Raw genomic sequence first — 27,134 nt, forward strand, 5'->3', positions numbered from 1 at the left:
TTTCTTCAGCCCCTTGGCAGTATCATGCAGATGTGTTCACTCTGGACTGACTTTTGTGTGAACCTCCCGGCTCTTCACCCGCAGCTTGTTGACCTGGGACTCGGCAATGTCAGCCCGTTCCTCGGCCTCCTCCAGCTCATGCTGGAGCTTGCGGAATTTGGCAAGGTTAGCGTTGGATTGTTCCTCCTGAGAATAAAGTTGTGAGAGTTAGACTTTGTGGTTCTCATTGCACTTGTCACAAACAGGATTATTTCCTCAACTCAGATATTTCCTTCTTATCGTTTGTTTGTCATATCTGATTTCAAATCCAGACAGAGGGCTTCCCTGGTGGCGCAGTGGTTGAGAGTCCGCCTGCTGATGCAGGGGACACAGGTTCGTGCCCCGGTCCGGGAAGATCCCACATGCCGCGGAGCGGCTGGGCCCGTCAGCCATGGCCGCTGAGCCTGCGCGGCCGGAGCCTGTGCTTGGCAACAGGAGAGGCCACAACAGTGAGAGGCCTGCGTACCGCAAAAAAAAAAAAAAAAAAATCCAGACAGAACTTGTAACTTCAATTACATTTTTCACTCTAAAGAATGAAAGAAGAAACAGTTTTGAAATGGAAGAGACAAGCTCATTATGTCAAACTCATGTATACGTGAAATCTATTTATGATGTATGGACTGGGTGGAAAGGAGGAAGAGACCCACGTACGCTTGGTCACAGGGGTTAGAAAGTAAATGTAAAGTCAAATTCTAACTTTGGGAAAATGCCAGTTGAAATGTTTTTGCCATATATTTTGACTCTGGTATACAGAGATGGTGTGGATGGGGGGATGGGGATAGGAAGAAAGTATGCCCTCTGTTGGTTGGACTTACTACCGTTCGTACCTCTCCCTTTCGTGTTCCCTTTTCTTACCTCTTACCCACTACATTGTGTCTGGGAGGGTGGGGAACAACCAGGAAAAGTGAAGCTGGAGAATCTGCCAGTGCATCCTAATTTGCTACAGCGAATGTGCAGGGATAAGTCCCTGCTGATGACACTGGTAGTGAGGGAAGGAGTCAGCTGGGGTGAAAGATTTCTGTTTGGCTTTTGGGAACAGTTGATTTTGTGCATTTCTAGAGGGAGAGGAATATTTATCATGGTGGTAGATTTTCTGCTGGATGTTCTTTGCAGCTATCAAGTAAGGTGGGTTATTTGGAATTTTCTTTTTTTCCCCTGACCCCTACAAATTGCTTAATAATAAAAATGTCTTGAAGACTTATTCTATAATTAGGATTTGGGGGGAAATTCATATTTATATCATCTCTTTTAAAATAAGAATGACATATTCTTACTTGGTCTCTTTCTTTCTCATTAACACATTCTCTTAATACACTTTCTACCCTCAAAGAAGTTTTCTTCTTCCCTCAAGGGCTTAAAGATACTTACAGCCTCCTCAGCTTGTCTCTTGTACGATTTCACCTTCGCCTGTAATTTATCTACCAGGTCTTGCAGCCTGAGAACATTCTTGCGGTCTTCCTCAGTCTGGAAGTTTGAAAAAAATGGTCTGCATTGAATCCAACGAAATAAACCCACTACAGGTGGTGAAGTAAATCACTTTGATATAATGGCAGGTGGGCCTGGGGTAAATGTGGTCAACTCTGAGGCTTCCTTCATAGTATTAACAGTAGCCACTCTTGTTAAATGTCTGCTGTGTGCAGGCACTATATTGGAGAGTTATACACGTCTCTAATCCTTACCTCCCTACTCTGGTGAGTAGATGTTTTTATTCTGTTTTACAGGTGATGAATTAAGGTTTAGAGTGTTAGGTAACCTATCCAAGTTTATAAAAGTAAGAGAGGCCAAACCAGGACTAATACCAGTTTATCTGTCTTTGAAACCTATATTCTTTCCTCACTTACACTGTTTTCTAAAGGCCTTCCTGATTTTCCTAGCTTAGGAAAGGGTCTGTGATAGGTGATTGTGCCATTTGCCCCTTACATATATATCAAGTTAATATGTAGCTATTTGTGAGTACCACATAGTCACCAGGTTTTCAGTTTCCCTTTGTGCAGGAAGTCTGGATATTCTAGAAAGCTCTTCCACTTACCTGATAGGTGAGTTCCTTTACTCTTCTCTCGTGTTTCCGCAAACCTTTAACAGCCTCAGCATTACGTTTCTGCTCACTTTCAACCTCTCCTTCAAGCTCACGTACCTACAATCAAGAAAGATATTTATATAGTCAGTCTTGGGGGATGTTAATTAACTCAGGACCTACTGAAGATATTGGGTGGCTGTCCCCAGCCATAGGATAAGGATGGGAGCCAATATACAAGAAGAGAGAAGGATGGGGGAGTGCCGTTTTCACTTCCCGGATTCAGAGAGATTGAGAGACCCACCCTGGCCTCCAGCTTCTGGATCTGCTTCTTCCCGCCCTTCAGGGCCAGCTGCTCAGCCTCGTCCAGGCGGTGCTGCAGGTCCTTCACCGTCTGCTCCAGGTTCTTCTTCATGCGCTCCAGGTGGGCGCTGGTGTCCTGCTCCTTCTTCAGCTCCTCGGCCATCATGGCCGCCTAATTAGTAAATAAACCAGTATAATAAACCTGGTAATGGCAGGTAACACACAGTTTCATGAAACAAATGCTCATTTGCTCACATCAGTGATGGCCTTCTTGGCCTTCTCTTCTGCATTGCGCGATTCTTGAATTACTTCTTCCACTTCACTCTGGAGTTGTGAAACATCATTTTCCAATTTTTTCTTGGTGTTGATCAGGCTGGTGTTCTGTTAAAAGTAGTGGAAATTTACAAGACCTGCAGTTTGCACACTTGGGGTTTTACAAATGTATTACTCGTTGGCTTATGCAGGGGACCTAATGGCAACATTTCACTGAACTTTAAATATTTGTTCAGTGCAAAATGTTAATCATTTGCACGGTTGGTTCCCCCCGCCCTGCCACTGCCCCAATGTCCATCTGATTTATGCATAAGGACGTGGATGTTCAAGAATGTCTGTATTAGTTAATTGCTCTTTCAATTATATGTCAACCAGACATTGCTAGTGTTCTGTCCTTAAAAGGTTGGAAATATTAGAAAAGAGTAGATTCTTTTTGTGAGAGCCTGGTACTGAGAGTTTATCAGTTAGAAGGAATCTATTCTCTGTTAACTTGAATGGTTTGCTCCCTTGGGGAATACTGAATTACTCTTAGGAAAACACTTTCTTAAAATTTCAACCCAGTGGTTCTCTTAGGGAAGCAATATCACCTCAGTGGGTATTTGGAAATGTATGGGGGTGGATATTTTTGGTTGTCAGAATAACTAGGGCGTGCTGCTGCATTTAACGCCCAGGCTGGTCAGTGACGCTAAATGTCCTGCAAGGCACAGGGACTGTAGACATAGCAATGCTGAACGCTGAAGTGCTCCTGATGAGAAACACTATGTGGAACATTTTCAGATTTTGGAGTCAACAGATATCTTTATTCAAGTTTATTCCACACCATGGTTTTCAAAATAATCTAGAGTCAAATCTTATTTTTAAATAAAAAAAGTAATACCCCTGCCCCGTTTTGGTAGAAAATCTTAAAAAGAACAGCAAAAAATCATCTATAATCGCATCACTTCAAGGTAATTGCAATTAATATTTTAAAGCATCTCCCCAATCCTTTTAAATATACACATATTTATAAAAATAGAGTACTTCCATATTATAATTCTGAGTCGTCACTTTACGGTACACCAGCGTTTGTTTGATGTGAGGGTCTTACCTGGGTGTGCAGGAGCTGGACGCGCTCGCTGGCGTCCAGGAGCTCCTGCTCTGCCGTCTTCCTGCTCCTCTCCGTCTGCTCCAGGGTGGCCCGCAGCTCCTCGATCTCGGCCTGCAGCAGGTTGGCTCTGCGCTCCACGATCGCCAGCTGCTCCTTCAGGTCCTCCTGGCCCCGGAGAGCATCATCCAGGTGGAGCTGGGTCTCCTGTTAAGTTAATAAAAAGGCTTAGACAGCCTGAAGAGGATGTGCACATCCCAGGAGATGAACTGGAAGAATGGATTGGTGCCAGGAACGGGAAATGACAGGCCTGTCATTTGAATGAGCATGAAAATGGGGATGTCACCTGCTTAGGTGAGAGAGGATTATCAGGAGACTGATTCTTGTTGTGTTTTATGCCATCAACTGGCTATTTTTCATGTGCGAGTCACCAGTATCTATAATTTATGGAGCATTTTCCATATGCTGTACCCAGCACTTGACATCTGTCTTCTCACTTCATCCTCACAAGTAACCCTATGAGGTGGGTAGTTTCATTCTTAATTTGTAGAAGAAACAGAGGTTCTGAGAGGTTATAATAACTTGCCTAAAATCAGGCATCTAGTAAGTGACAAAACTAAGACTCAACCTCAGGCCTATTGGTGCCAAAGTCTTTTCATTTCACTCGTATCATAGCTTATCTCTGGGCTTCTGTTTGTTCTTTTATATAACGTTTCTTTAAAAGTAATATATTCGGGGCTTCCCTGGTGGCGCAGTGGTTGAGAGTCCGCCTACCGATGCAGGGGGCATGGGTTCGTGCCCCGGTCCGGGAAGATCCCACATGCCGCGGAGCAGCTGGGCCCGTGAGCCGTGGCCGCTGAGCCTGCGCGTCCGGAGCATGTGCTCCGCAACAGGAGAGGCCACAGCAGTGAGAGGCCCATGTTCCACAAAAAAAAAAAAAATATATATATATATATATATATATATATATATATATTCGGACTTCCCTGGTGGCACAGTGGTTAAGAATCTGCCTACTAATGCAGGGCACATGGGTTCGAGCCCTGGTCCGGGAAGATCCCACATGCTACTGAGCAACTAAGCCTGTGTGCCAGAACTACTGAGCCTGAGCTCTAGAGCCTGTGCTCCGGGACAACAGAAGCCACCGCAATGAGAAGCCTGCGCACCGCAACGAAGAGTGGACCTTGCTCGACGCAACTAGAGAAAGCCCGCCTGCAGCAGCCAAAAATAAATATATATTCTATGTGTATTTATTTTTAGCTACCTCCATACTATGAACTGTATAATTTGTTAAAAGGAAAAAAAAAGATGGTGTAACAAGAAGGTGTTGTGATGAATGGGAGATGGATGGGTCACTTCCCTGACTTGTCTGGGCTGTTAATGTGGACCCATCTACCTTCAGGATCCCTTGGGTGTTTCTGTAGTTCCTCAAGCTCTCTGCTGCCAAGCGGTTGGCGTGGTTCAGCTGGATTTCCATTTCATTCAGATCTCCTTCCATCTTCTTCTTGACTCTCAAGGCATCATTCCTGCTCCGGATCTCAGCATCCAGCGTGCTCTGCATGGTCTCCACGACTCTAATGTGGTTCCTCTTCAGCTGGTCAATTTCCTCATCTTTTTCAGCGATTTTCTTATCAACTTCAGACTTGACTTGGTTCAACTCCAGCTGGATACGCAGGATCTTTCCCTCTTCATGTTCAAGAGATGCCTTAACAAAACAGTGATCAATTAATTAATAATTAATAATGGGAAATGAATATTTGGAGGGTATTCCCTTGTGAGCCAAACTCTTACTAATATCAGTTTGTCTAATATTACAAAGTACAATAAAAGAGCTCTAGGACCCTACTAGGTAAATCATCCTTTAATTTATTCAGTCATAGACTTTATTGGGCAACTCTTTAATAAGGGTGCTTTGTAAAGTATAAAGGGCTATACAAATATTATTCATATGAGTAGTAACGAAAATTATATGATTAAACTTATGTGTAGTAAACAGGAATTCTCTCCCGTTCTGTAAATTAAAATGTTCACGTGATATACTAATTCCTGTTGTAGAAATTCTCAGTTTTAAAACATATATATAATTTTGATTACAAAATATGTGTCCATTGTAGAATGTGGGGTAATTTATAAAAACAAAAGTTTCCTATTTTTCCTCCACTTAGAGGCACAATTTTAATGTGGTACATTTTTTTTTCTAGTTTTTTTCCTATTTATATATATTTATACATGGTAAAGTTATATTGTATATGCAAATGTGTGTCTTGCTTTAAAAATTATCCTCTACCATAAATATTTCCCCATATTAACTACATTTAATGGCTGTAGAGAATTGCATCATATGGATGTTCTATAGTTTGCTTTACCTTGTTTTTGGATTGGACATCTTGTGTTTAAACTTTGCCTCCATTTAGGATAATTTTCTTGGGATAGATTCTTAGAAATAGAACTGATAGGTCATATTATTACATTTTTAAGACTTTTGATAACTATTGCCAAATTGTCCTTCATAAAGGTTATATGAGTTCAGATTCTCACCTGCTCTGTAATAATGGATCCATCTCATAGTACCATTGCCCAATGAAAACAGTGGTGTTTCCACCAATGTTTATCTTTGATTTTCCCCCCACAACATCAATATACGTACCTCTGCTTCCTCTAAGGCAGCCTGAATTTCACATTTCTCTTGTTCCACTTGCTTCTTTATTTTCTCCAGTTCATGGATTTGCTTCCCTCCCTCAGCAATCTGCTCAGTGAGGTCAGAAATCTCCTCTGTGGGTGAACAGAAGAGAGAAGTGGTCAGACTGATATAACATGGAAAGGTCTTTCCAGGGCCATATAGGGTAGGGAAGTTCAAGAGCACTCACGCTGCAAGTTCTTATTTTCTCTCTTTAGCATTTCAAGGTGTTCCAGGGATTCCTCGTAGGCATTCTTGACCTTGAACAGCTCCGTACTGAGAGAACGGGACTCCTTCTGGGAGCCCTCAAGTTCAGCCTGGGTTTCCTCATACTTCTGTTTCCATTCTGATAGGACCTGAAAAGCAGTAAATTGTCAGCTAATGGAAGGAGAAAGGGAGACTAAGTAAAACATCGATGGAGTTTGAGCAGGCTGGGCCACCTTGTCAAAGTTCCTTTGCTTCTTATCGAGAGCTGCGCAGGCAGCATTAGACCTCCCCATGTCAAGCATGAGGTCCTCCACTTCATTCTGGAGCCGCTGCTTGGTCTTCTCAAGGGAAGCGCATTTGGCATTCACGGCTTCTACATGTTCCTCAGCTTCCTGCAGACGCTGGGCCAGCTTCTTCCTAAAAAGTTAGCCAGGCAGTTAAGGAGAGAGGTCAGGAACAGGGGCAAGTGCTAAACTCCTCAGCCCCCTTTCATAGTCCTTTTTTCTACAATGTCAAGTAGCATGGTTTTCAAAACTGTGGTAGCCAGAACTGCTTTCTAGATGGATTAAACTGTGAAAAGGTCCAAAGCGGTGAACAGCTGGACTCAAGTCCTTTTAGTTGTTGAATTGTTAGAGGCCATTGTTGGAGCTGACACTGTGTGTATGTATCTTACAGACATTGTATGTATGTATCTTACAGCATATGATTTCAGGATATTCAGGGCTTCTGATTGAGTACGGTATGGAGAATGATTAGCCAGGGCAATTCTATTGATTGATTTATATCTCATCTCATTCCAAAAAGGATTTGAGACTAACTAGATATTTTATTGGTCACAGATATACTGGGCATATTCTTTTGCTTTCTCAGACTTTCCATTTTATTTTATATACTTTTCTTCCTAGAGAAAAATAGTCAGTTTCTTCTAATAATATATATTTGGTCAGTCTCACCTGAGAGGAATGGATACATAAACCAGGATAATTCATGTAGTCTAAGCAAAGGCAGGGTTTTTCTTTTTATTCCTTCTGAATTGTCTACGTTCTTGCTTTACTCCCAATTGTGTGCCAACTATACATGCCTAATGTACACAAAAACCTTTAGCCCTGATGCTCTAGAAGATCTACCTGAAGGTCTCCTTTGGTCTGTACCCAGACTAAGGCTTTACTTTATTCAGACTAACTCTGAACATTATGCACAGTTCGGATGGCCTCCAGCATGAGTTTTAAGAGATCTGTCTTTGTACTACAATACTTAAGAAGGTGGTCTCTGGAATCAGAATGTCTGATTCTAATCCCAGCTGTACTATTTATTAATCATATGCTCTTGTGTTAGTTGGTTAACCTCTCACAGTCTCAATTTCCTCATCTGTAAAACAGGGATACGAATAATAATGCAATGTAATGTTGCTAAGAAAACGAAATGAGTTAATATACGATAGTATTTGACACACAGCATGCACTTAGGGTAGCTTCTGCTTTTGTTATCATCATCACAGCTGTTTTCTGGGAGTTGCTGAGCTGGGCAGCTAGGAAACCATGTCATGTCCCTCCTCTAGAGTTCACAGCACACACTTGGCCTCCTCCAGCTCCTCCGTGCGCTGGATGGCGTCCGTCTCGTATTTGGTCCTCCACTGGGCCACCTCGCTGTTGGCCTTGGACAGCGCCCTCTGCATCTCAGCCTTGGCTTCCTGCTCCTCCTCATACTGTTCCCGCAGCAGGTCACAGTCGTGGCGGGAGGACTGCAGGGCGTGGGCCAGGGCGCTCTTGGCCTGTGGAGGTATGAGTTCAGTGACTTAATTCATTTCTTCAGTGATATTTAACTTACACACTTAAAGGAGAACCTAACTGAATATGTTTAGATTTGATCAGTCAAGAATACTTTTGGTAAAACTTACTTTAGTTTCTTCCTCTAGCTGACATTTCAGCTCCTCAATCTGCTGCGTAGATGCTTGTTTGGTCCTTGAAAGCTGAGAGACCAAAGCATCTTTCTCATCCAATTGTCGGGAATATTCACCTAAGAATTACCGAAGTAAAGGAATTTGTTTATGGCATAAACAAACAAGCCTAAAGTTTGTATATATAATTATACGTACATGACAAATATATACTTTATCTAATTATAAATATTGTTACAGAACTGGCTAGATTAAAAAGCAGTATTGCTATTGTAGTGTAACAAATAAACTAGTCTGCTGATTCTTTCTTGCTTTTTTAAATTTTTTCTAACCCGCTCAGTAAATTCCTATAGTTGATTACTCCCCTCTAATATGGGAGTATTGCTATTAATTCAGAACTCCCGGAATTGCTTTTGTCTAGGCCATAATCGCGGGCCTGAGGGAGATCTCTACCCGCTTCCGTCTGCAGGCGCGCTCTCTGAGCCGTCAGGTCACTGAGCAGCCGCTGCTGCTCTTCCTCCTTCGTCTTGAGTTCACTCACTTGGTCTTCTAGAGCGCGGCACATCTTTTCAAGGTTTCCCTGCGGCACAGGTACCCATGAAAGATGAGACATTGAATACAGTAAAAAAAAAAAAAGTTACCACTGGATTCTTAAAGTATTTTTAGAGTGAATAAATTTACATCAAGTGTGAGAAGAAACTGATGGCGCCAACTCTATGGAGCATGCTAGGATTCAGCTATGACGGGTGCGTAATCTCCCCAAAGTGCTCATTGTTGGAACTCATTCATTTATCCCAATGATACTTGACACTGACAAAGTAGATTTTGAAATAGTCTTAACAGATTATATCCAGCATTTAAAAAAAATGGAATATATTAGAATACAAAATTTTAGATCAGTGCTATAAACTGCCTACAAACAATGTTTAACGCCAGAGAGCAATGAGGGTTCTTACAGGTTATTAACTCTGCTCATTTGAAGACAGTATTGGGTACCTTGGCTTTGGAAATGGTCTCTGCATTACTGCTAAGGTCGTCGATCTCCATCTTCAGCTCACTCTTCTCCTTCTCCAGCTTCTGCTTGACCCTCTGCAGGTTGTCAATCTGCTCCCCCAGCTCGGCCACACTGTCCGCGTGCTTCTTCCTCAGCGTGGCTGCCGTGGCCTCGTGCTGCAGGGTGGCCTCCTCCAGGTCCCTGCGCATTTTCTGGAACTCGGCCTCCCGCTTCTTGTTCATCTCAATCTGGGCCGAAGTGGCCCCGCCGGCCTCTTCCAGCCGCTCGCTGATCTCCTCCAGCTCCCGGGAGAGGTCCGAGCGCTGCTTCTCTGCTTTGGCGCGGGAGGCCCGCTCTGCCTCGATCTCCTCCTCCAGCTCCTCGATGCGGGCCTGGCAGTGACACAGCACATTAACATGAACTCACCTCAATTTCAGTGTTTTTGGGTGCAGAAACAAATGGAGGTGAGATGACTCACCTGCAGCTCTTTGATTTTCTTCTGTAGTTGAATTTCTACTGCCTGCTCATCTTCAATTTTGCTTAGCAGATTGCTGATTTCAAATTCTTTCCTTTAGACAGAAGAACAAGGTGTATTAGTGCCCATAAGACTTGAAAGATGATGTCGCGTAGAATTTTTTTTCTGGCGTTCCTACTTTTTAAATTTCTCATCAAGTTGCTGTTTGTCATTTTCTATATCTACTATGGATTCTTGGGCCAATTTTAGGTCACCCTCCAGTTTCCTCTTGGCTCTTTCTAGATCCATTCGAAGTTTCTTTTCTTGTTCTAGAGACCCTTCAAGCTAATGAGAAAATAAACTTTGTTAAAAATTTAAAGTATATTAAAAAAAACCTTTCAGATGGATATTAAAAACACACATCATCCACTTGCTGTTCTAGCTTGGCTTTAGCTTTGTTCAGGGTGTTCACTTTGTCCTCTTCTGCCTGCAGGTCATCCAGGGTCTGCTGGTGGGCCTCCTGGAGGGCCTTCTTCTCCTTGGTCAGCTTAGCTATGACTTCGTCCAGGCCTGCCATCTCTTCTGTGAGGTTTTTCACCTAGAAAGGTTAAGGAAGAGATTATCTCTGCTCTAAAGCAGCTTAGTTAGATGGCAGAGTCTCTATATGCTGTATACAAATATATTTCATACCTTGTTCTCTGTGGCATGTTTCTCCTTCTCAACCTTGGCCAGTGTCAGCTCAAGGTCATCTATGTCTTTCTTCAGTTCCGAACATTCATCCTCCAGTTTCCTCTTCTTGGCCGTCAGCTCAGAATTGATCTCTTCCTCATCCTCAGCTCTCTCAGTCACCTCCTTGATCTTTGCCTCCAGCTGGATTTTGTTTTTAATCAGTTGCTCACACCTTTCCTCTGCATCAGCCAAGGCGTCAGCTTCCTGTGGAGAGATTTGCTGAGCTGGTTAGAGAACTTGTTACTTATTTTGAACTTGTTCTTTGCACAAAATAGTAGTGTTTACTGAATGCTAATGAATTTTTCAGTATGAATATAAATTAATTGAACATCATTCCATTGTCTGGAGAAACATAGCTAATTAGATATGGCACTATAGATTTAGAAGCAAATTAGCCTGAAAAATGACTGGATTGAAGCAATTGACTATTTTAAAAAGTATTGTGTAGAAGAGTGGAAGGACCAAAGGAAGCCTGGGTTCTTGTCCCAAATTTGCCTCCATATGTATGACCTTGCACAAATTGATTTACTCCTCTTACCCTCAGTTATCTCATGTAATTAAAGAGGATTGGAATAAGTGATTGCTAAGAGCATTTCAACTATATTATTCAAAGATTTTTGACTTAGTCAAATTGCCTCAAACAACTAGTTGCTACATTGAATTTTAAAAAGAAAAACTACGTAACATTATGCCTATAAATACATTTCCATGAAGCATTTTTCATATACTCAAAACCTCCCTGATAGACCATAACAGTGCTGTATAATTGCCCAGGGCTTCCATTTCCATTTCCATTTTAAGAATTACCTATTAGTCTCAAAATGAATATTAGACTGTATAAGAACTTGTAATTTTGAGAAACTACATAACTCAGTGAGGTTTTTATAAATGATTAAAGGACTCATAAAAATCAGTTCAGCCACGACCTTATTACTCTGGGCTGGGGAATTTCTTTAACTTCTCAGTGTTTGTTTATACCTTAAGTTTTTAAAATGCTTAAACATTTGATAATGAGGACTTCGAGGGTTCCTTTGCTTTTATTTTTAATAGTCATACACTCAGTATATATTTACTCACTGACTAATGATAATACCTATGAAAAGAGGTTAAGATGAAGAGGCTGTGATTGGGAAAATGTAACCTTCATATAAGTGAGCTTATCAGAAGGAAAAGTTGAAAATAGCTTAAACATTTTAAGAAAACTATCCTTTTTTTTTACAGATTTCTTCATGACATTGTTGGGCTTGTTGGGCCAAGGAAATGGGAGATTGTATTTGGCCACAGTGCTGATGCCAAGCCTGCCCCCACTCTGCTTACAACTTCTTCTTTAACGAATAAACAGAGGCCTTGAGAACTCAGGATCAGTATCACAGGAAGAATCACAGAGATCACTAGCTCTGTCTTCCACCGTGGTAGTTCAGTTCAAGTAACTGCAAATGAATTTATTGAGCTAAATCCTGGGGGTTGAGGAAAAGAGATACAGAGAGCAATAAGAATAACTGTCTTTTATGAGTGTAAATACAATCTCATACACTTGTATTCAGGAAATAGGGCTCTTAAGACTGGGATGAAGCAGGCAGGGCAGATGAGTAAAATGACTGAGATTTGGGGGCTTTGCCTTTCAACTGCTTCCTTCATGCCTGTTAAATTTGTGGTATTGTTAAATAAATTCTTCAATCTCCCATTTTCCATTTGCAATTTGGAAGTAGTTGGTGCCTTACTTCTTCACAGGAATATTGAAAGTTAAGTGAAATACTGAAAAAAGCAACTAGAAATTTTCTTTTTCAAGAAAAGGCCATTTGTAAATCCAGAGTGTATGTGAATTCCAGAAAAGCTTCCGTGACATGGTGCATTCAGCACACAGAGTACTCACAGATTGAACCTGGAGCTGCAGCTCATTTTTCTCTTTCAAGAGAGTCACCATTTTTTCCTCCAGTTCCTTCCTTTTGGCCTCTGACTTGGCGAGTTCATCTTTGGTTTTCTGGAACTCTTCCTTCATGGTGGTCATCTCCTTCTCGGTTTCTGCGCTCTTGAGGAGGGGCTTGATCTTGAAGAAGAGTTTCATCCAGGGCCAGTGCTTGACGTTCATGAAGGCACGTACATTATACTGGATGCAGAAAAGGGCTTCTCTGAAATGATGGAAAAGTATCAGTGTAGGTTGATCCATTAGAGACAATGTTATTGTTAGTAGTATTTTTTTACATACAAACTCCCCTTTTAATGACCCCCCCCACATGTAAGTGATGTGTCAAATTCTGTATATTTTATATGCAGGACACACACACACACAACACACACACCCTCACACTCAGAGCGGTCCTCAGTATGACCACTTTGCTAATGTGCACTGCTCATACTGAACTATTGTGTGTTCTCAAGTCCCTGTCACATTAGCAAAGAAGCTGACTTTAGAGGAGGAATCCTTTGTATATATGAGCAACACATACCATTTTAAGAACATTTGAGAAATCACAATATTAGTGACTTGGGAGTGGGTGTGGCAGGTGTAAGTTAATTGTGCTGCTTGGCCTTTGGCACACTGATGTGACCTGTGAAAGGGCATGGCTTGCTTTCCTAATTGCCCACCTAAATTGAGCTTATGGTTTACCCTGTTTTCCTTGAAACCTCTCCTCTTATTTTAATCACTGCCAAATTATCTACTCCATAAACAGCTTTTGTTAGTTCCTTCACATAATAGACTGGCTTTTCTCAAGTCCTTTCAAATGCCTACTTCTTACCTGCTCAGATAGATTGTTAATGTCTGCAGAGCATTTAGCATGGATTGAGCTACTAAATTCGTTTTATTTAAATAACATTTTAAAATAGTAATAAGAGATATTCCTTCTGCACACTGTAGCAATAGACTGGCAAGGTTTACCTGCCTTATAACAATGTGTGTGCCTCTTCAAGCTTGTTAAAATGGAGATTCTATTTCTATAGGTCCAATTTATAAGAACCATATCTCTGAGAAGGCAGATATCATGCCATAAACCATAATGTTGACACATGGAAAAGACTTGGGAACACTTACACCACAGAAGTAAATGAGTACAGATGAGCAAAATGAATGCAAAACGTGTGTGTAAGGACAGCAGTAGTGCTGGGTGGATGGGTTGGATGAGGTTAATTAGAGGAGGCGGAAATGGAAGTCTTGAATTGGTAAAGAGATAAATTAGGCTGAGAGGGGAGCGCTTGTGCAAACAGGAGAGAAGGAGATAAGCAAATTGTTTAGCCTGGCTGGAAAAGGCTGTGCGGTGGGAGATGATAGATGAGGTAGGGAATAGAGAGTGGCCTTGACAGACACACAGGCAACTTGGATTTGATGTGGGAGACCATGGGGAACTGCAAACAGATACGGTGTGATGGAAATAGTGTTTACTGCAAACGATTCCTGCTGCTGTATGTGAGATGAATGAAAGGGAGAAACTGAGGGAGGAGAGACGTTTTGAAGAGAATCCCAGTGTGAGGGGTTAAGCAGAGGCTGACGTGTTGTAAGAGTGAGTTCGGAACTGGGTGAGAAGTGCATATTAACCACAAGATGAAAGAGTTAATGAATAAGGAAGAGGGAGGTAAAGTCCCTAAGAGACCTTACAGTCCTTATCCTCTGCATGGTTACCTCCTTTGCAACATCTTCTGATATTCTGCCCTCATTAGGAATCCCCTACAGATGGCTTGAGTTCTTGTTATAATCTGGGCCAACTTTTCATCTCTCATTTCTTCCAGAAGACCCAGCAGGCCAGCTTTGAAGAAAACCTGGAGAAAGAGAAAGTTACAAATCATCCCCAGACTACAGGAGATACGGCTATGGCAGAGGACTTGGATCAGGTGTAAGTAACAGCCATACCTTTGTATGTCCAAATTTGTACTGGGTGTGATCAATATCAATAGAGGCAAGAAGTTTCTCGGAAGCCTTCTTGCTGTCAATGAACTGTCCATCTGGAATAGCGCTTGCATTTAAAACTTTGTATCTGTTCAGTCGAAGAAAGAAAGAATGATTAGGAAGGTGTGATCATATACGAAAACCAAACGACACCAAAAAAAAGTCAGTAAAAAGAGAAAAAGCAAAAGTAGAAAATCCAACTGTCCTTTTAGGTTCAGATAGTAAAACAATATGATTTTTCCACAAGCTAATGCATGCTTCTGTCCTATTTTTAAGAAATGCCACCTTCTCTAGCCTGTATTCTGTTCTAGCACCACAAGAGTATATTATTTGACTTAATTTCATCATATTGACGAAGCAGGATGCATAAAAACAATGAACAGAGGGCAACAGTGAAAATGATTAGTTAGTCACAGCATTCAGTGAAATATGACAGAGGGAGACTGGCCTTTGTTTAAAATCCCCATATAAGATTCTGCTTGGGAACCCCTTCCTGCAGATGCGGATGCCCTCCAGCACACCGTTACACCTCAGCTGGTGCAGGACAAGCTCATGATCCATGGCGCCTAAAAATAGATCAGAGTACTTACTACTGGGCACTGAATTTTCAGACCTGTGCCTGTGTGATTATTTCATGCTCTTAGATCTTACCAGGAGTTTTGGTTTCGTTGGGAATGATGCACCGTACGAAGTGAGGGTGTGTGCTCCTCAGGTTGGTCATCAGCTTACTTAAATTTTCCTAGAAAACCAGGTAGAAGGGACTTGATGAGAAAGTTCTATTTCAGATTGCTTTTTTTGGTAATTATATGGAACGAACCTAGGCACTTTCCTAACTATATTAGGTAAAAGTCTGTGAGGCTTCAGTTGCTCTGTGTTTTAAAGGTCTCAAGAGTTCTAGCCTGCCAAAAACTGAAAGGCTAAAGTGCTGGGAAGAAATGCAGCTCTCCCTGGTATTCATTTATGACACCTAGGATCTATCCTGTAAACAAACTGCAAATTCAGTAGCCTTGACACACAGGAAGTATTCTTGACCGGGAATCAGAGACAAAGGACTACAGTCTCACTTTGCCACTAATGAGCTGCTTGACTCTATAAAATCCCTTTTCTCTTTCTGGGCCTCATCTGAAAATAGTTGAGATTACCTCTAAGGCCTCTTTCATCTCTCTCAGTGCTAATATTTTTTACAGTAGTAGTTTACAGTGGTAACCTAGGTTAGCCACTGTCCCAATGTTTGCCATTCCTTCCTTGAGTGTATTATTCCCTGGGACCTGTAACCTCTTGGTTTTTGTTTTGTTTTGTTTTGTTTTTTCCTGAAGAGTCTAAAATCATAAGACTGTATGACCTTGTGTGAGTGGATCTTGAGTACCTGAGAATGATCACAGTCTGAAGCATATGGGGGGAGTTATTCCAGAAATAGAGTAACTGACTATGACACACAGTGGTGTTTTACTCCACCACAGAAAACTAGCAAGTAGCTATTTCTCAGTATTTCTTAGGTATATTCGTTGAGAAGGCAGAGTTGCTTTATTTTTCATATCTCAGTTAACTATTAGGAAATAAACAAAATAAGTAATGTGAGTTTCTAATCTTGCAATTATGTACAAGGATAAGTTGATGAAACACGGGCATATTTGGTGAAATAATGCAAATTGGTAGTGAGAAAAAAGGAACAGGGCTGTTTTCTTGTTTAGGTCATACATAGTATCTGCATTTTAGTCTTAAAAAGAACGAGACTTAGCCACGGAAATCCTGACAAAGCAGCCATTAGACCAGATGCTCCATATGTTTCCCTGTAGAAGCGCCAGCTGTTAAGCCATCTAAGAGAATCACATTATTTGCAGTAATGTTACTGTTACTGTTATTCTTAAGAGATATTTTTCTATCTTAATCATCCATCTAAATCACTAGGTTTGGCTTTAGATAATTTTCAGCTATTAGAAAAAATTAAATCCATCTCGGAGGACAAAGATGTGATTTGGTGGAAGGATGTCCTAAAGGGTGTGTCTTGGGCTCAATTCTCAAGGGGGGAACTCAGGAACATTCTCAAAGGGCAACATTGGTGGCTTTCCACAGGGAGACCTTTGAAGTTCAGCTGTGCTTCCTTAAAAATCGGCCTTATTATATAGCGAGAAAGCTTCTAAGGGCATTTTGGAATTCCTGAATACATTAGATGAGCATAGTAAGGAGTAAGAGGTAAAGCATTCAGCCCTACAGGAGGAGTATTGCTTTGGCTGTGCCCTGACAAAGAAGGAATACCTGAAGTCATTCCTATTAACGTTCCACTCCCTCCTAATTTATTCTAAATCCTTTATCCTTATCCTAATTATGATAAGTCATAGGAACTGAATAGATCTTTCGAATTAAATTTGTACTTTACCCTGAAAAGGGCTGACACGGTCTGGAAAGAAGAGCCCTTCTTCTTAGCACCTTTCTTTGCGCCGCTGTCTAAGATAAAAAGAAAACCCATCAACGAAAGTAGAATCCCAGAGGCTGGAATGGTATGTGAACATTCTGTGGGGATAGGTTAATTTAGATCAGGGGCTCAGAAAGTACCGGCTTCAGCACTAGCATATGTGGAAAAGAGACTGGCCAGAGTCTTCATTGCGGACTTCTGGTACAGCCCAACCACAGTGTCGTTCAGGGGGTCCTTGTTCTTGTCCAGCCAGCCGGCAATGTTGTAGTCCACGGTGCCCGCGTAGTGGATCAGTGAGAAGTGGGCCTCGGCCCTGCCCTTGACCACTTTGGGCTTCTGGAAGTTGGCAGACTTGCCCAGGTGCTGGTCATACAGCTTGTTCTTGAAGGAGGTGTCTGTGGCCTTGGGGAACATGCACTCCTCTTCCAGGATGGAGAAGATGCCCAGTGGCTGAATTCAGAAAAGTAGACATTGGTGTCAACCTATCTTGTCTCAAAAGATATAGACACAGTGGTTGTCATTTGATTGAATTATGAGCACTCCTAATTAAATACATTTATAAAGTAAACCAGGGTCATAGCTCAAAGAGGTCTTTTTGTTGTCACTAGAATGACTTTTCCACCATTCTTTCTCACATTCAATCCATAGCATTATTTTCAATTAAAAGAGTAGCCGGATATAAACTCCAAATGTCAGCACTGCCTAAGTGGGGGCGACTTATTAAAATGTTCTGTGATTACCACATTTTCCCCTGTTTGGTGAATTAATCTATTGTCAGAGTTTTGTTTTTCTATGCAAAGGACTTACGGACTTAGAAGGATGTTTACTTTATATGCAATAACTTAATGGTATAAATAATGCAAACCTTATTTAAGACATTTTGTGCATTTAATCCCTTAAAGATAGATTATGAAGAAGCATAGCAATTTGACTCTTGACTTCCAAACAGATTACCTTTGATATAAGCCCTAGCTGTGTTACCTGTGCATTAATTTTGATTTAGAAAATAGTTATTTCTATTGTTGACATCTTGGATCATAGTGGAGATAGATTTAGAACAAATGAGGTAGTCCTTCTAGTGAAGCAGACCATCTCAATAGAGATGCTGCTTTAAACTTGGATCTGAGCCAGTGTTAGAACAGAACTTATTATGACATAGTGAAGCTAAACACTCTCTGATTCTTCTTACGTAAAAGTTGAAAAGAGAAAGTCATTTCTAAAGTAATTTTCTAACTTGTTCTAATATCAGTCTAGTTAAGATTACAGTAATACATTCTGGAGTTGCTTAAGGCACTTGGGAAAGTTATCCTTTCAGTTCGGGTTTCCTTTAGAAGTCAAGCGGACCTTCTCGATGAGCTCAATGCAGGCGGCCAGGTCCATCCCGAAGTCGATGAACTCCCACTCGATGCCCTCCTTCTTGTACTCCTCCTGCTCCAGCACGAACATGTGGTGGTTGAAGAACTGCTGCAGCTTCTCGTTGGTGAAGTTGATGCACAGCTGCTCCAGGCTGTTGTACTGCACAAAACCAAATTTCCAACATTAAGTGGATTTTTATAGCAGTAGAATTCATTACTGAAGAAAAATCTTTTATCGAAAATATGTGGAATACAGTAATGAAATAAAGTTTAAACTGATTGTTGTCTCTTCAGAAATCCCAGGGACTAAAATGATCATTTTTGACATGAACCCTTTTCATGATTTCTGAGCATTATTTAAAGGCACAGCTGTCAGTCACGTAGCAAGAGTTCTGGTAGAATCTACCTCTTTCCACCTCTGAAGACTGCATGGGCAAAAATGTGCATTAAAAGTATAAGCATGATCCTGTGAGTTACGGTTCAGATTTAAGGCGAAAGTAATTCACTGCAAAGCCTCACTTCTTTTACCACCCCCCCCAATTCAAGATAAAGGTCACATTTTCACTTTTGGCGCCACATTATTAAGCAAAGCTTTTCTTAAGACCTTTAGTTGATGTGCAGAGTGAAATTAATAGGCTAATTGCTCTTCTATTCATACCAAACATTTGGTAAATCCTCATTGTCAGGTCTGTGAAAGGGGGGACCTGATGTGGTATAGAAATTGAAGATCTGATGGAGTCTTTTTTTTAAAATTTATTTATTTAATTTATTTTTGGCTGTGTTGGGTCTTCATTGCTGCCCACGGGCCCTCTCCAGCTGCGGAGAGCAGGGGCCACTCTTCGTTGTGGTGCATGGGCCTCCCACCGCTGTGGCCTCTCTTGCTGCGGAGCACGGGCTCCAGGCGCACGGGCTTCAGCAGTTGCAGCATGTGGGCTCAGCAGTTGTGGCTCACGGGCTCCAGAGCACAGGCTCAGCAACCGTGGCGCACGAGCCTAGCTGCTCGCGGCATGTGGGATATTCCAGAACCAGGGGTTGAACCCGTGTCCCCTGCGTTGGCAGGCGGACTCTCAACCACTGCGCCACCAGGAAAGCCCCCTGATGGAGTCTTTATAATAATTGACACCCTCATTTTATAGATGATAAAGCTGATGGCCCAGAGGGGAAATGGTGTGTGTCAGATGAATCTGGAAGAGGGAAGACTATGAACTGTCACTGCGCTTCTACCTCTAGGCTGTTTCTCCTCTACGGGAGGTGCCTTGTGTATGGACCAAACGTTGCATAGCCAGGTTCCTGTCGTGGCTTTGCCTTATATGGCTGGAGGATCTTTAGCAAGTGTTTTGATTTTCTTGCATCTGTTTCTCCACATGTAATTAGAAGTAATATTAGTTACTCCTTCATGGGTCGTTGTGAGGATTAAATGAGGTAACATTCTGAAGTGCTTAGTAGAGTGCCAGAAATACAGGCTTCGTGATAAATGTTAGCTATTATTATTACTTCTGTTATTATCTAGTTATCTCCTAGCTATTTCGTCCTAGGTGCCATGCTGGAGAAAGCAATGTAGACACTACAAGTGTAAATGAATAATAATACTCAGTATATCAAAACCCAAATTGCCTTTCTCCCACTTTTTATTAATATGAAGATAAACTCACATCAAAGATCTCAAAGCCAGCGATGTCCAAGACCCCGATGAAGTACTGCCTGGGCTGCTTGGTGTCCAGCTGCTGGTTGATGCGGGTGACCATCCACAGGAACATCTTCTCGTAGACGGCTTTGGCCAGAGCGCCCACTGCATTGTACACCTTCATGGACAGAGTAATGTTTGTTGGCACTATGAAAGGCCTGGGATGTGTGTGATTCATTGAGGTTGTGCACTTACCTGCTGCACAGTCTGGCCTTTGGTGACGTATTCATTGCCGACCTTGACCCTGGGGTAGCAAAGGGCTTTGAGTAGATCAGCAGAGTTCAGACTCTGGAGATAGGCAGCTTTGTCAGCAACTGCAGAGACACAATTCAAGGAATGTTGTTTAACAGCAGATACTTCTTCAAGGTAGTCTTTCCATTTTCCTCCATCCACTTTCGTTGTTATTTAAATAGAAAGCTTTAAATAATTCTAGAGAAGATCAGGTGAGGCTCTCTGTATATTAGAGCATATACTTGCTAATAAATGGTCAGTCAGTTACACTGGCCTTTGGTGATTTGTTGCAAGCAACTCCTGAGAAATTTAACAACAATAAAAATATGTCCAGTGTTTATGGAAATAATTTATGTAACACAAAAGCCAGAGTCCCTGCTCTTAAGACACAGTAGGTGGGGGTGGAAGGTAAGATAAATACACCTTATCTCAATTTAGCTCCTCCCAATTTAACCTCAGCGAATTAGTTTCTTTATCTGAAAATGTGAGGATTAAATTTTAGTGCATGATTCCTACAGAGTCCCCTTCTAAAATTTTGTCAATGACTATGATGTAAATGAGGGAGAGAGAATGTCGAGCCAGGGTGGTCAGGAAAGGCTTAAAGGAGCAGATAACTTTAGCTTCCGTGGTAGATCCTGTAAGTTCCATGTTCTTTCCATACATAGAGTATATGATTTTTCTTTCTCAGTTTCTTTTTTATCTTGTTGCCTAGATTGTCTGAGGGTTAAATGTAGACAACACACACACACATGGGCACAGATGTCCTCCAGCCCCAGCTCTGTGTTTGGGCAAGACCCTGTATCCCTCCACTAGGTTTGCCCAGCTGGTGCTGAAGTAGACCAATATGCCAAGTTATCCTATATACCTTCTCGCCATTGCTAAGGCAAAGCAAGCTCACGGTTCTGTCTCATTCCCTCTCTAATGATCTGGCCCCAGGTTGTGCTTTTTAGATATATCCTTACAAGTGGCTATTAGGGTTCATTTGGGCTGCATAGAAAGATGGAGATATGGAGATGTGAGGAGGGAAAGGGGGTGAGGAAAGCATGCAGTGTGTGTAAATGTGTACATGCCCCTCAGAAGTCCAGCTACAAAGGAAATGTGAGTTTAGAATAACCTGTCTTTTTCTTGCTCTATTCTCTAATTTAAACCCAGATGGAGGTTCATTTGGTACCTTCGGTGCCATCTGGCTCCGCTTGCTCCTCACGCTGCTTTTGCTTGAATTTCATGTTCCCATAATGCATTACTGCCCCTGTGAGCTTGTAGATGGACACTTTCTCCTCGGGAGTAAAGCCCAGGATGTCAATGGCTCTCTGCCAGGAGAAATGACAGGACAAAGTTAGGGCAGAAGAGACTAACGTATTTTGGAGCAGCTACACTATATTCTAAGGTAACCACACTTGCGGTGTGGTTGCTATTGTCATTTCCATACATAATGGATTTATTTATTTATTTATTTATTTTTTGCGGTACGCGGGCCTCTCACTGCTGTGGCCTCTCCCGTTGGGAGCACAGGCTCCGGACGCGCAGGCTCAGCGGCCATGGCTCACGGGCCCAGCCGCTCCGTGGCATGTGGGATCTTCCCGGACCGGGGCACGAACCCGTGTCCCCTGCATCGGCAGGCGGACTCTCAACCACTGCGCCACCAGGGAAGCCCCATAATGGATTTTTAAAAAGTGAGTGTGTGTCTTACATCAGTGGCCATCAGCTCTTCTTGGTCATCAATGCTAGGGACTGTGATCTCCCCTTGACTGACGAAGGCATAGTCATACGGGTTGGTGGTGATCAGGAGCATGTCTGGGTGCATAGAGTTCAGGGTATATGGTTTACATTAGAAGTTGTTAACAAAAATATTAACTTTTGTCTGTGAATTTAAGTTCATCCTTACCAATCAGATCTGGTTTCTTATTGGAAGTGATCTGATAAAAAATATGGTAGCTTCTTTCTGCCTTTAACTGGAAAGTAACTCTAGACTTTTCTAGAAGATCTGGAAAGAGAGGGAGATAGACATTGAACTAGAAAAAAATATTAATGCTGCTGAGATATTAAATGAACTTCAGTGTCTTTGGCTAAAATTGGGGCCTAAATTACGTTAGGCTCCATTGAGATTTCAACGTGATTATCGATCCTGTTGGTACTACATGTAAGAATTCCAAATACGTATGGCAATTACTCAAGGTTCTCACCATCTAAGAGCAGAGAGTGAAGTACGCATGCTCTAGTAAAAATGAACTTTGCACATGGATGACCTCTGTATTATAATTGATCCTTAATATCCCCTCCTTCCTCAGATCACCTTAGATTCTTTGGTGAGGGACTACCTTGGAAACACCTACCAAAGCCCACATCAAGAGCAAATCACAGAAATGTATTGTTAGCCTATAGATAACTCATAGGAGTCCATAGATAGTCCTACTGCTTTCCCTGGAGAAAATGTCATAGTTGCTTCTGAGGCAGGAATTGCAGAATGTGTTATAGAGCCATCAGTCTGAGACTGAGGTAAATAGAGCACACAGCGATTATGGATAAGTCTGGCATTAGCTCCTGGGCAACACTGCCAGCAGGCTCAGTGCTCAACAAGTGTTGCAAAATATCCCTGCAAATGACATCACTTGTTTCTCTGTTTGATTTTCAATGGTCCTGTTACTCACATGTTTCGATATCAGCAGAAGCCAGTTTCCCTGTGGTACCAAAGTGGATCCTGATGAATTTACCCTTGCAAGTGAAAAAGATGATGTTATATACAAGACTGTTAGCACACGAGTAAGAAGAGATTGAGTTAATAACTCAGACATGCCTTTTGGGGCATTTAAGGCCTGAGAAAACCCTTCTGTGACCCAGAGACTCACAAAGCGAGAGGAGTTGTCATTCCTCACAGTCTTGGCGTTGCCAAAAGCCTCCAGCAGGGGGTTGGCACTGATGATTTGATCTTCCAGAGTCCCCTGTAAAGGCAAGAGCAGTCCTCACATCTGGGGCTTCCTGTGTGCCCTGCCAGTCTTGATTCTGACACACCTGTCAGACCCACCTGCATTTTGCCAGTTTCATCCTTCTTCTTCTCTCCAGTAACTGCAATTGTTGCAAAGTACTGGATGACACGCTTCGTGTTCACCGTCTTTCCTGCCCCAGATTCTCCGCTGTCAGACAGAAACCAGAGAAGAGATCAGAACTACAGCTCACATTGTCGACATCTAAGACAATCACCACAAACCAGAGAAGAAGAAAAAAATCACATACGTGATCAGGATGGACTGGTTCTCACGATCTGTAAAAGAGAAATCAAGACCATCAGTTTTTAAAAATAGTACACATTTAGTACAAAGACGATTGACTCTGTAAAGATTAAGCAGTTTATCCTTTCTAACATTTTGAAGATGTTGCCTGTGATCTTGGTTTTGTGTGTAGCTCCCAGATAGTACTTGCCTCTTGGAGTAAAATTTGTGAAAATAAGAGGCAAAGAATCATGTGTTTCTTCTTAAAATATTATTAATTTTAAAACTTATGGGAAGTTTCAAACATATACAGAGGTAGAGGCAATAACGTATAAAGAGCTCCTATGTACCCATCATACATACAGTTTCAACAGTTATTATTTTGCCAACTTTGTATAACCTGTACTCCCATCCTAAACTCACTTGGTTATTTTAAAGAAAATTCCAGGCATCATATAATTTCATCTGTAACTACTTCAGTAAGAATCATACAATTTTGAAGTTTCATTTAACAGATGAAGAAACAAACCCAGAGAGAAATAAGTGACTTTTCTAATAGTTACATAGCTTATCAAGATGTTTAGGTCTATTTGACTTCCAGCTTATATATTTTTCTGCTACCTGGCCTCCTCCCGGTTTTTCATATTAATTTGACAGCTGGTAATACTAAAAAAGGAAGGGATCTGGAATTGTAAATGTTGGTGTTCATTTACTTATTTTCCTTTTTATTTTATACACGTTTCTAAGTAATGAAAACAAAAATTGTCACTAGTTATATGACTGATATGTTGGATATATACCAATTTTCTGATTTGTTAAATCTTTAATTCTATACTGATATAGATTTTAGAGCATTCTCAAATCTAAAAAAATCTATTCAGAGAAATAGATGCTAATTTGGGTGCTATTTAGTTGTAGATATAGACTTTAGAGAACTTCAAAGCTCTATTCAGGGAAGTAGAGACAGATTTTGGAACATACTCAGATTGATTTCTTTTTCCAATAGAAGAAAAATCAAGAAAGATCATATCACATCTAGTGGGAGCATAGATAAGAAAACAGTGTTCTAGTCCCTAACCGGTCAAATGCCACAGTTCTGGGTGTTTTTTTTACAAAAATCATGTTTGGAGATAAGTAATCTTGAATTCGGAGCAGGCCCAAAACTTGGGGGAGTGGGGGCCTCTGTAGGGGTGGTGGTGTACATAGCAGTGTAAATGCAACTGCTAAGTGTTAAAACCTCTGGAATGAGCCCACATTTGGATAATTTCTGGAAGGTAGCTAGCTTCTGCTGACAACCAAAGAACAGGTTCCTGGTATGATATCCTTGTAGAACTGCTGGCCAATTTGTAATGGAAGATTCCTATTTTATCCCTTTCTCTTCCCTCTTCTCCTTTAAAAGACAATTTAAAAACAGTGCATAAAAACAATCAAATAAAAAAACAAAAAGGAGCAAAATCCTCTCCAGTTTCTAATATCTCATGGAAGAACAGGAAACTCAGGAATTTAGAATATTTCCAAAGGCAGTACATTTGGTGTGTGCCGATAAAAGGTTTTCATGCTGTATTTGGGCCTACATTTTGCATCAAAGCCATTTGTTTATGCTCTGATAAGACAGGAATAACAGACTTTGATATAATTTTTAAAAAATATTTTCAGGACTTCCCTGGTGGTCCAGTAGTTAAGACTTTGCCTTCCAACGCAGGGATTGCAGATTTGATCCCTGGTCAGGGAGCTAAGATCCCATATGCCTCGCAGCCAAAAACCAAAACAGAAGCAATATTGTGACAAATTCAATAAAGACTTAAAAAAAAAATGGTCCACGTCAAAAAAAAAAAAAAACTTAAAAAAAAGTATTTTCAAAGAAAGAGGGATTTCTATTTTCTTCTATTCTTGTAGGAAAATGCTTCAAAATCTTTGAGAGGAAAGTCATGGCTCGCTCTTTACTCCTGTTCTACCCCAAAGGCTAGTGATGTTAGCTGTGTCTTTTAAAGATAAGGAATTCACAAAGCTTTCCCACTATGGCTGGTAACTGTTTTCCTTGATTGCTGTAGATGTGGATATTTAAAAAAAATCTACTTGAACTTTTTTTCTGTCCAAATCAGAAAGTAAAAAAATGGGAGAAAGCAACAACAAATATGTTTACAGAGGTCTACTAATTATTTCAACAAGGCTTCTGGTTACCAGCTGGGTTAGCTTCGGTAGGTCAATGAATTCAGTGAGCTTCACTTTACTCATCTATAGAATGGCTGCAGGGAAGAATATGTGATATTACAGCTCTGAAAGTTCCTTGAAAGCAGTGAAGCCCCATGTGGCTGCAATGTATTATTGTAATCAAAGCCCAAAGTCTGTTTGTTTGTTAAAGATTCTATTTCCACATTTCTGTAAATAGATGCATCACTCACTCACCAGTCAGCATGAACTGAAAGGCGTTGTCAGAGATGGAGAAGATGTGGGGCGGGGCCTCCTGGCGCTTTTTGCCTCGGTAGGCAGCCACCACCTCAGGGTTGTACACCGGCAGCCACTTGTAGGGGTTGATGGTGACGCAGAAGAGGCCCGAGTAGGTCTGAGAAAATCAGAATATTCAACATGTGGGATTTGTTTTTACTTGGAGAGATAGGTGGAATAAAGAGATGTTGAAAGGCGCTCACATAGATCATCCAGGCTGCGTAACGCTCTTTGAGGTTGTACAGCACTGCTGGCTCGTGCAGGTGGGTCATCATGACCATGTCCTCGATCTTGTCAAATTTGGGAGGGTTCATGGGGAAGACTTGGTCTTCTCTGACAGTTAGAGTCTGGCAAGTAAAGTAAGAGACAAGTTTGTATTAATGGTTGGAGGGAGGATTTATGTTTATCTGCTTTAATTATAAGACTACAGTTGTGGACACTTTCCATTATATTATTCGGTGTCCTTTAAATAAAGGCATGAAAATACATTCATCTTAGCGTTTGATGGTAAGAAAATCTGTTTCCTCTGATGAGCTAGAATACGTACTACTCTTTAAAAATTACTTTTCTCCTCCCACATTTCCTTGTCCCAGGTTTATTTATCAGTTTATATCATTTTACTTAAATGGGTTAAAATTTTCACTTTTCCTGGCCATTTATTACAAGAAACTTCAATTTGGGGGGAAGTAATGGGGATATTAATACATTGTTTATCTAATTAGATAGTAATTGTTTTGATAGGAGAAGCTAGTTTTTATTTCTCCCAAGTTTGGGGATTTAGACTGGGAGTGAGGAATTGAAGGAAGATGCTGGAGGCCAAGCCTAGTGGCTTTAAAGTCCTTTGGGTAGTTGGGAAAGGGAGAAATGAGGTTACTGCTGAGAATTTCTTTTACCTCCCAGATCTGATGTCTGTTAATGGACCAGAAGGGTGTCTGTATTGGCAATAGGCTTAGAGATTCTGAGCAAGGAAGGCTTCAACTTGAAGCGAGGAGGTGGAGGAATAGGGCGGAGAGTATTTTCTCCTTATGTTTTTACTTACTGCTCCACATTCTGTCTTTACAGTTACTTTCCCTCCTTCTTTGCTTTGTATGATGCTCTTCACATAGGATTCCTTGGACTCCACCGCAAAGACTGATGATTTAGCATCGAAGGGCTTGTTTTGGGCTTCAATCCGCTCCTTTTCCGATTTTCGAAGGTAGGGAGCAGCTTCGCCAAAAACAGCCATCTCGGCGTCCAAACTCGCACTCAT

At 41.4% G+C, this 27,134-nt stretch overlaps 1 protein-coding gene across 1 annotated transcript; it reads right to left on the reverse strand.

Annotated features, from left to right (window-relative positions):
* On the reverse strand, positions 1 to 27,134 carry LOC309975038 (myosin-8; the record flags this gene model as incomplete). Its single annotated transcript, XM_082859933.1, has 38 exons — positions 1 to 186; positions 1,408 to 1,503; positions 2,069 to 2,173; positions 2,358 to 2,528; positions 2,612 to 2,737; positions 3,717 to 3,920; positions 5,110 to 5,418; positions 6,361 to 6,485; positions 6,581 to 6,746; positions 6,831 to 7,014; positions 8,172 to 8,368; positions 8,495 to 8,613; positions 8,948 to 9,074; positions 9,491 to 9,880; positions 9,967 to 10,057; positions 10,142 to 10,287; positions 10,364 to 10,540; positions 10,633 to 10,875; positions 12,545 to 12,800; positions 14,288 to 14,424; positions 14,516 to 14,639; positions 15,000 to 15,117; positions 15,203 to 15,290; positions 16,929 to 16,996; positions 17,105 to 17,414; positions 18,309 to 18,479; positions 19,972 to 20,121; positions 20,199 to 20,317; positions 21,406 to 21,544; positions 21,925 to 22,028; positions 22,120 to 22,218; positions 22,883 to 22,946; positions 23,081 to 23,173; positions 23,257 to 23,365; positions 23,466 to 23,493; positions 25,847 to 26,003; positions 26,089 to 26,232; positions 26,925 to 27,134. 38 exons carry the CDS (start codon positions 27,132 to 27,134, stop codon positions 37 to 39), a joined length of 5,814 nt encoding a protein of 1,937 aa, XP_082716059.1. The 3' UTR covers positions 1 to 36.

This window comes from Leucopleurus acutus (assembly GCF_964270905.1).
Source record: "Leucopleurus acutus genome assembly, chromosome: 19".
Classification (NCBI taxonomy): Eukaryota; Metazoa; Chordata; class Mammalia; order Artiodactyla; family Delphinidae; genus Leucopleurus; species Leucopleurus acutus.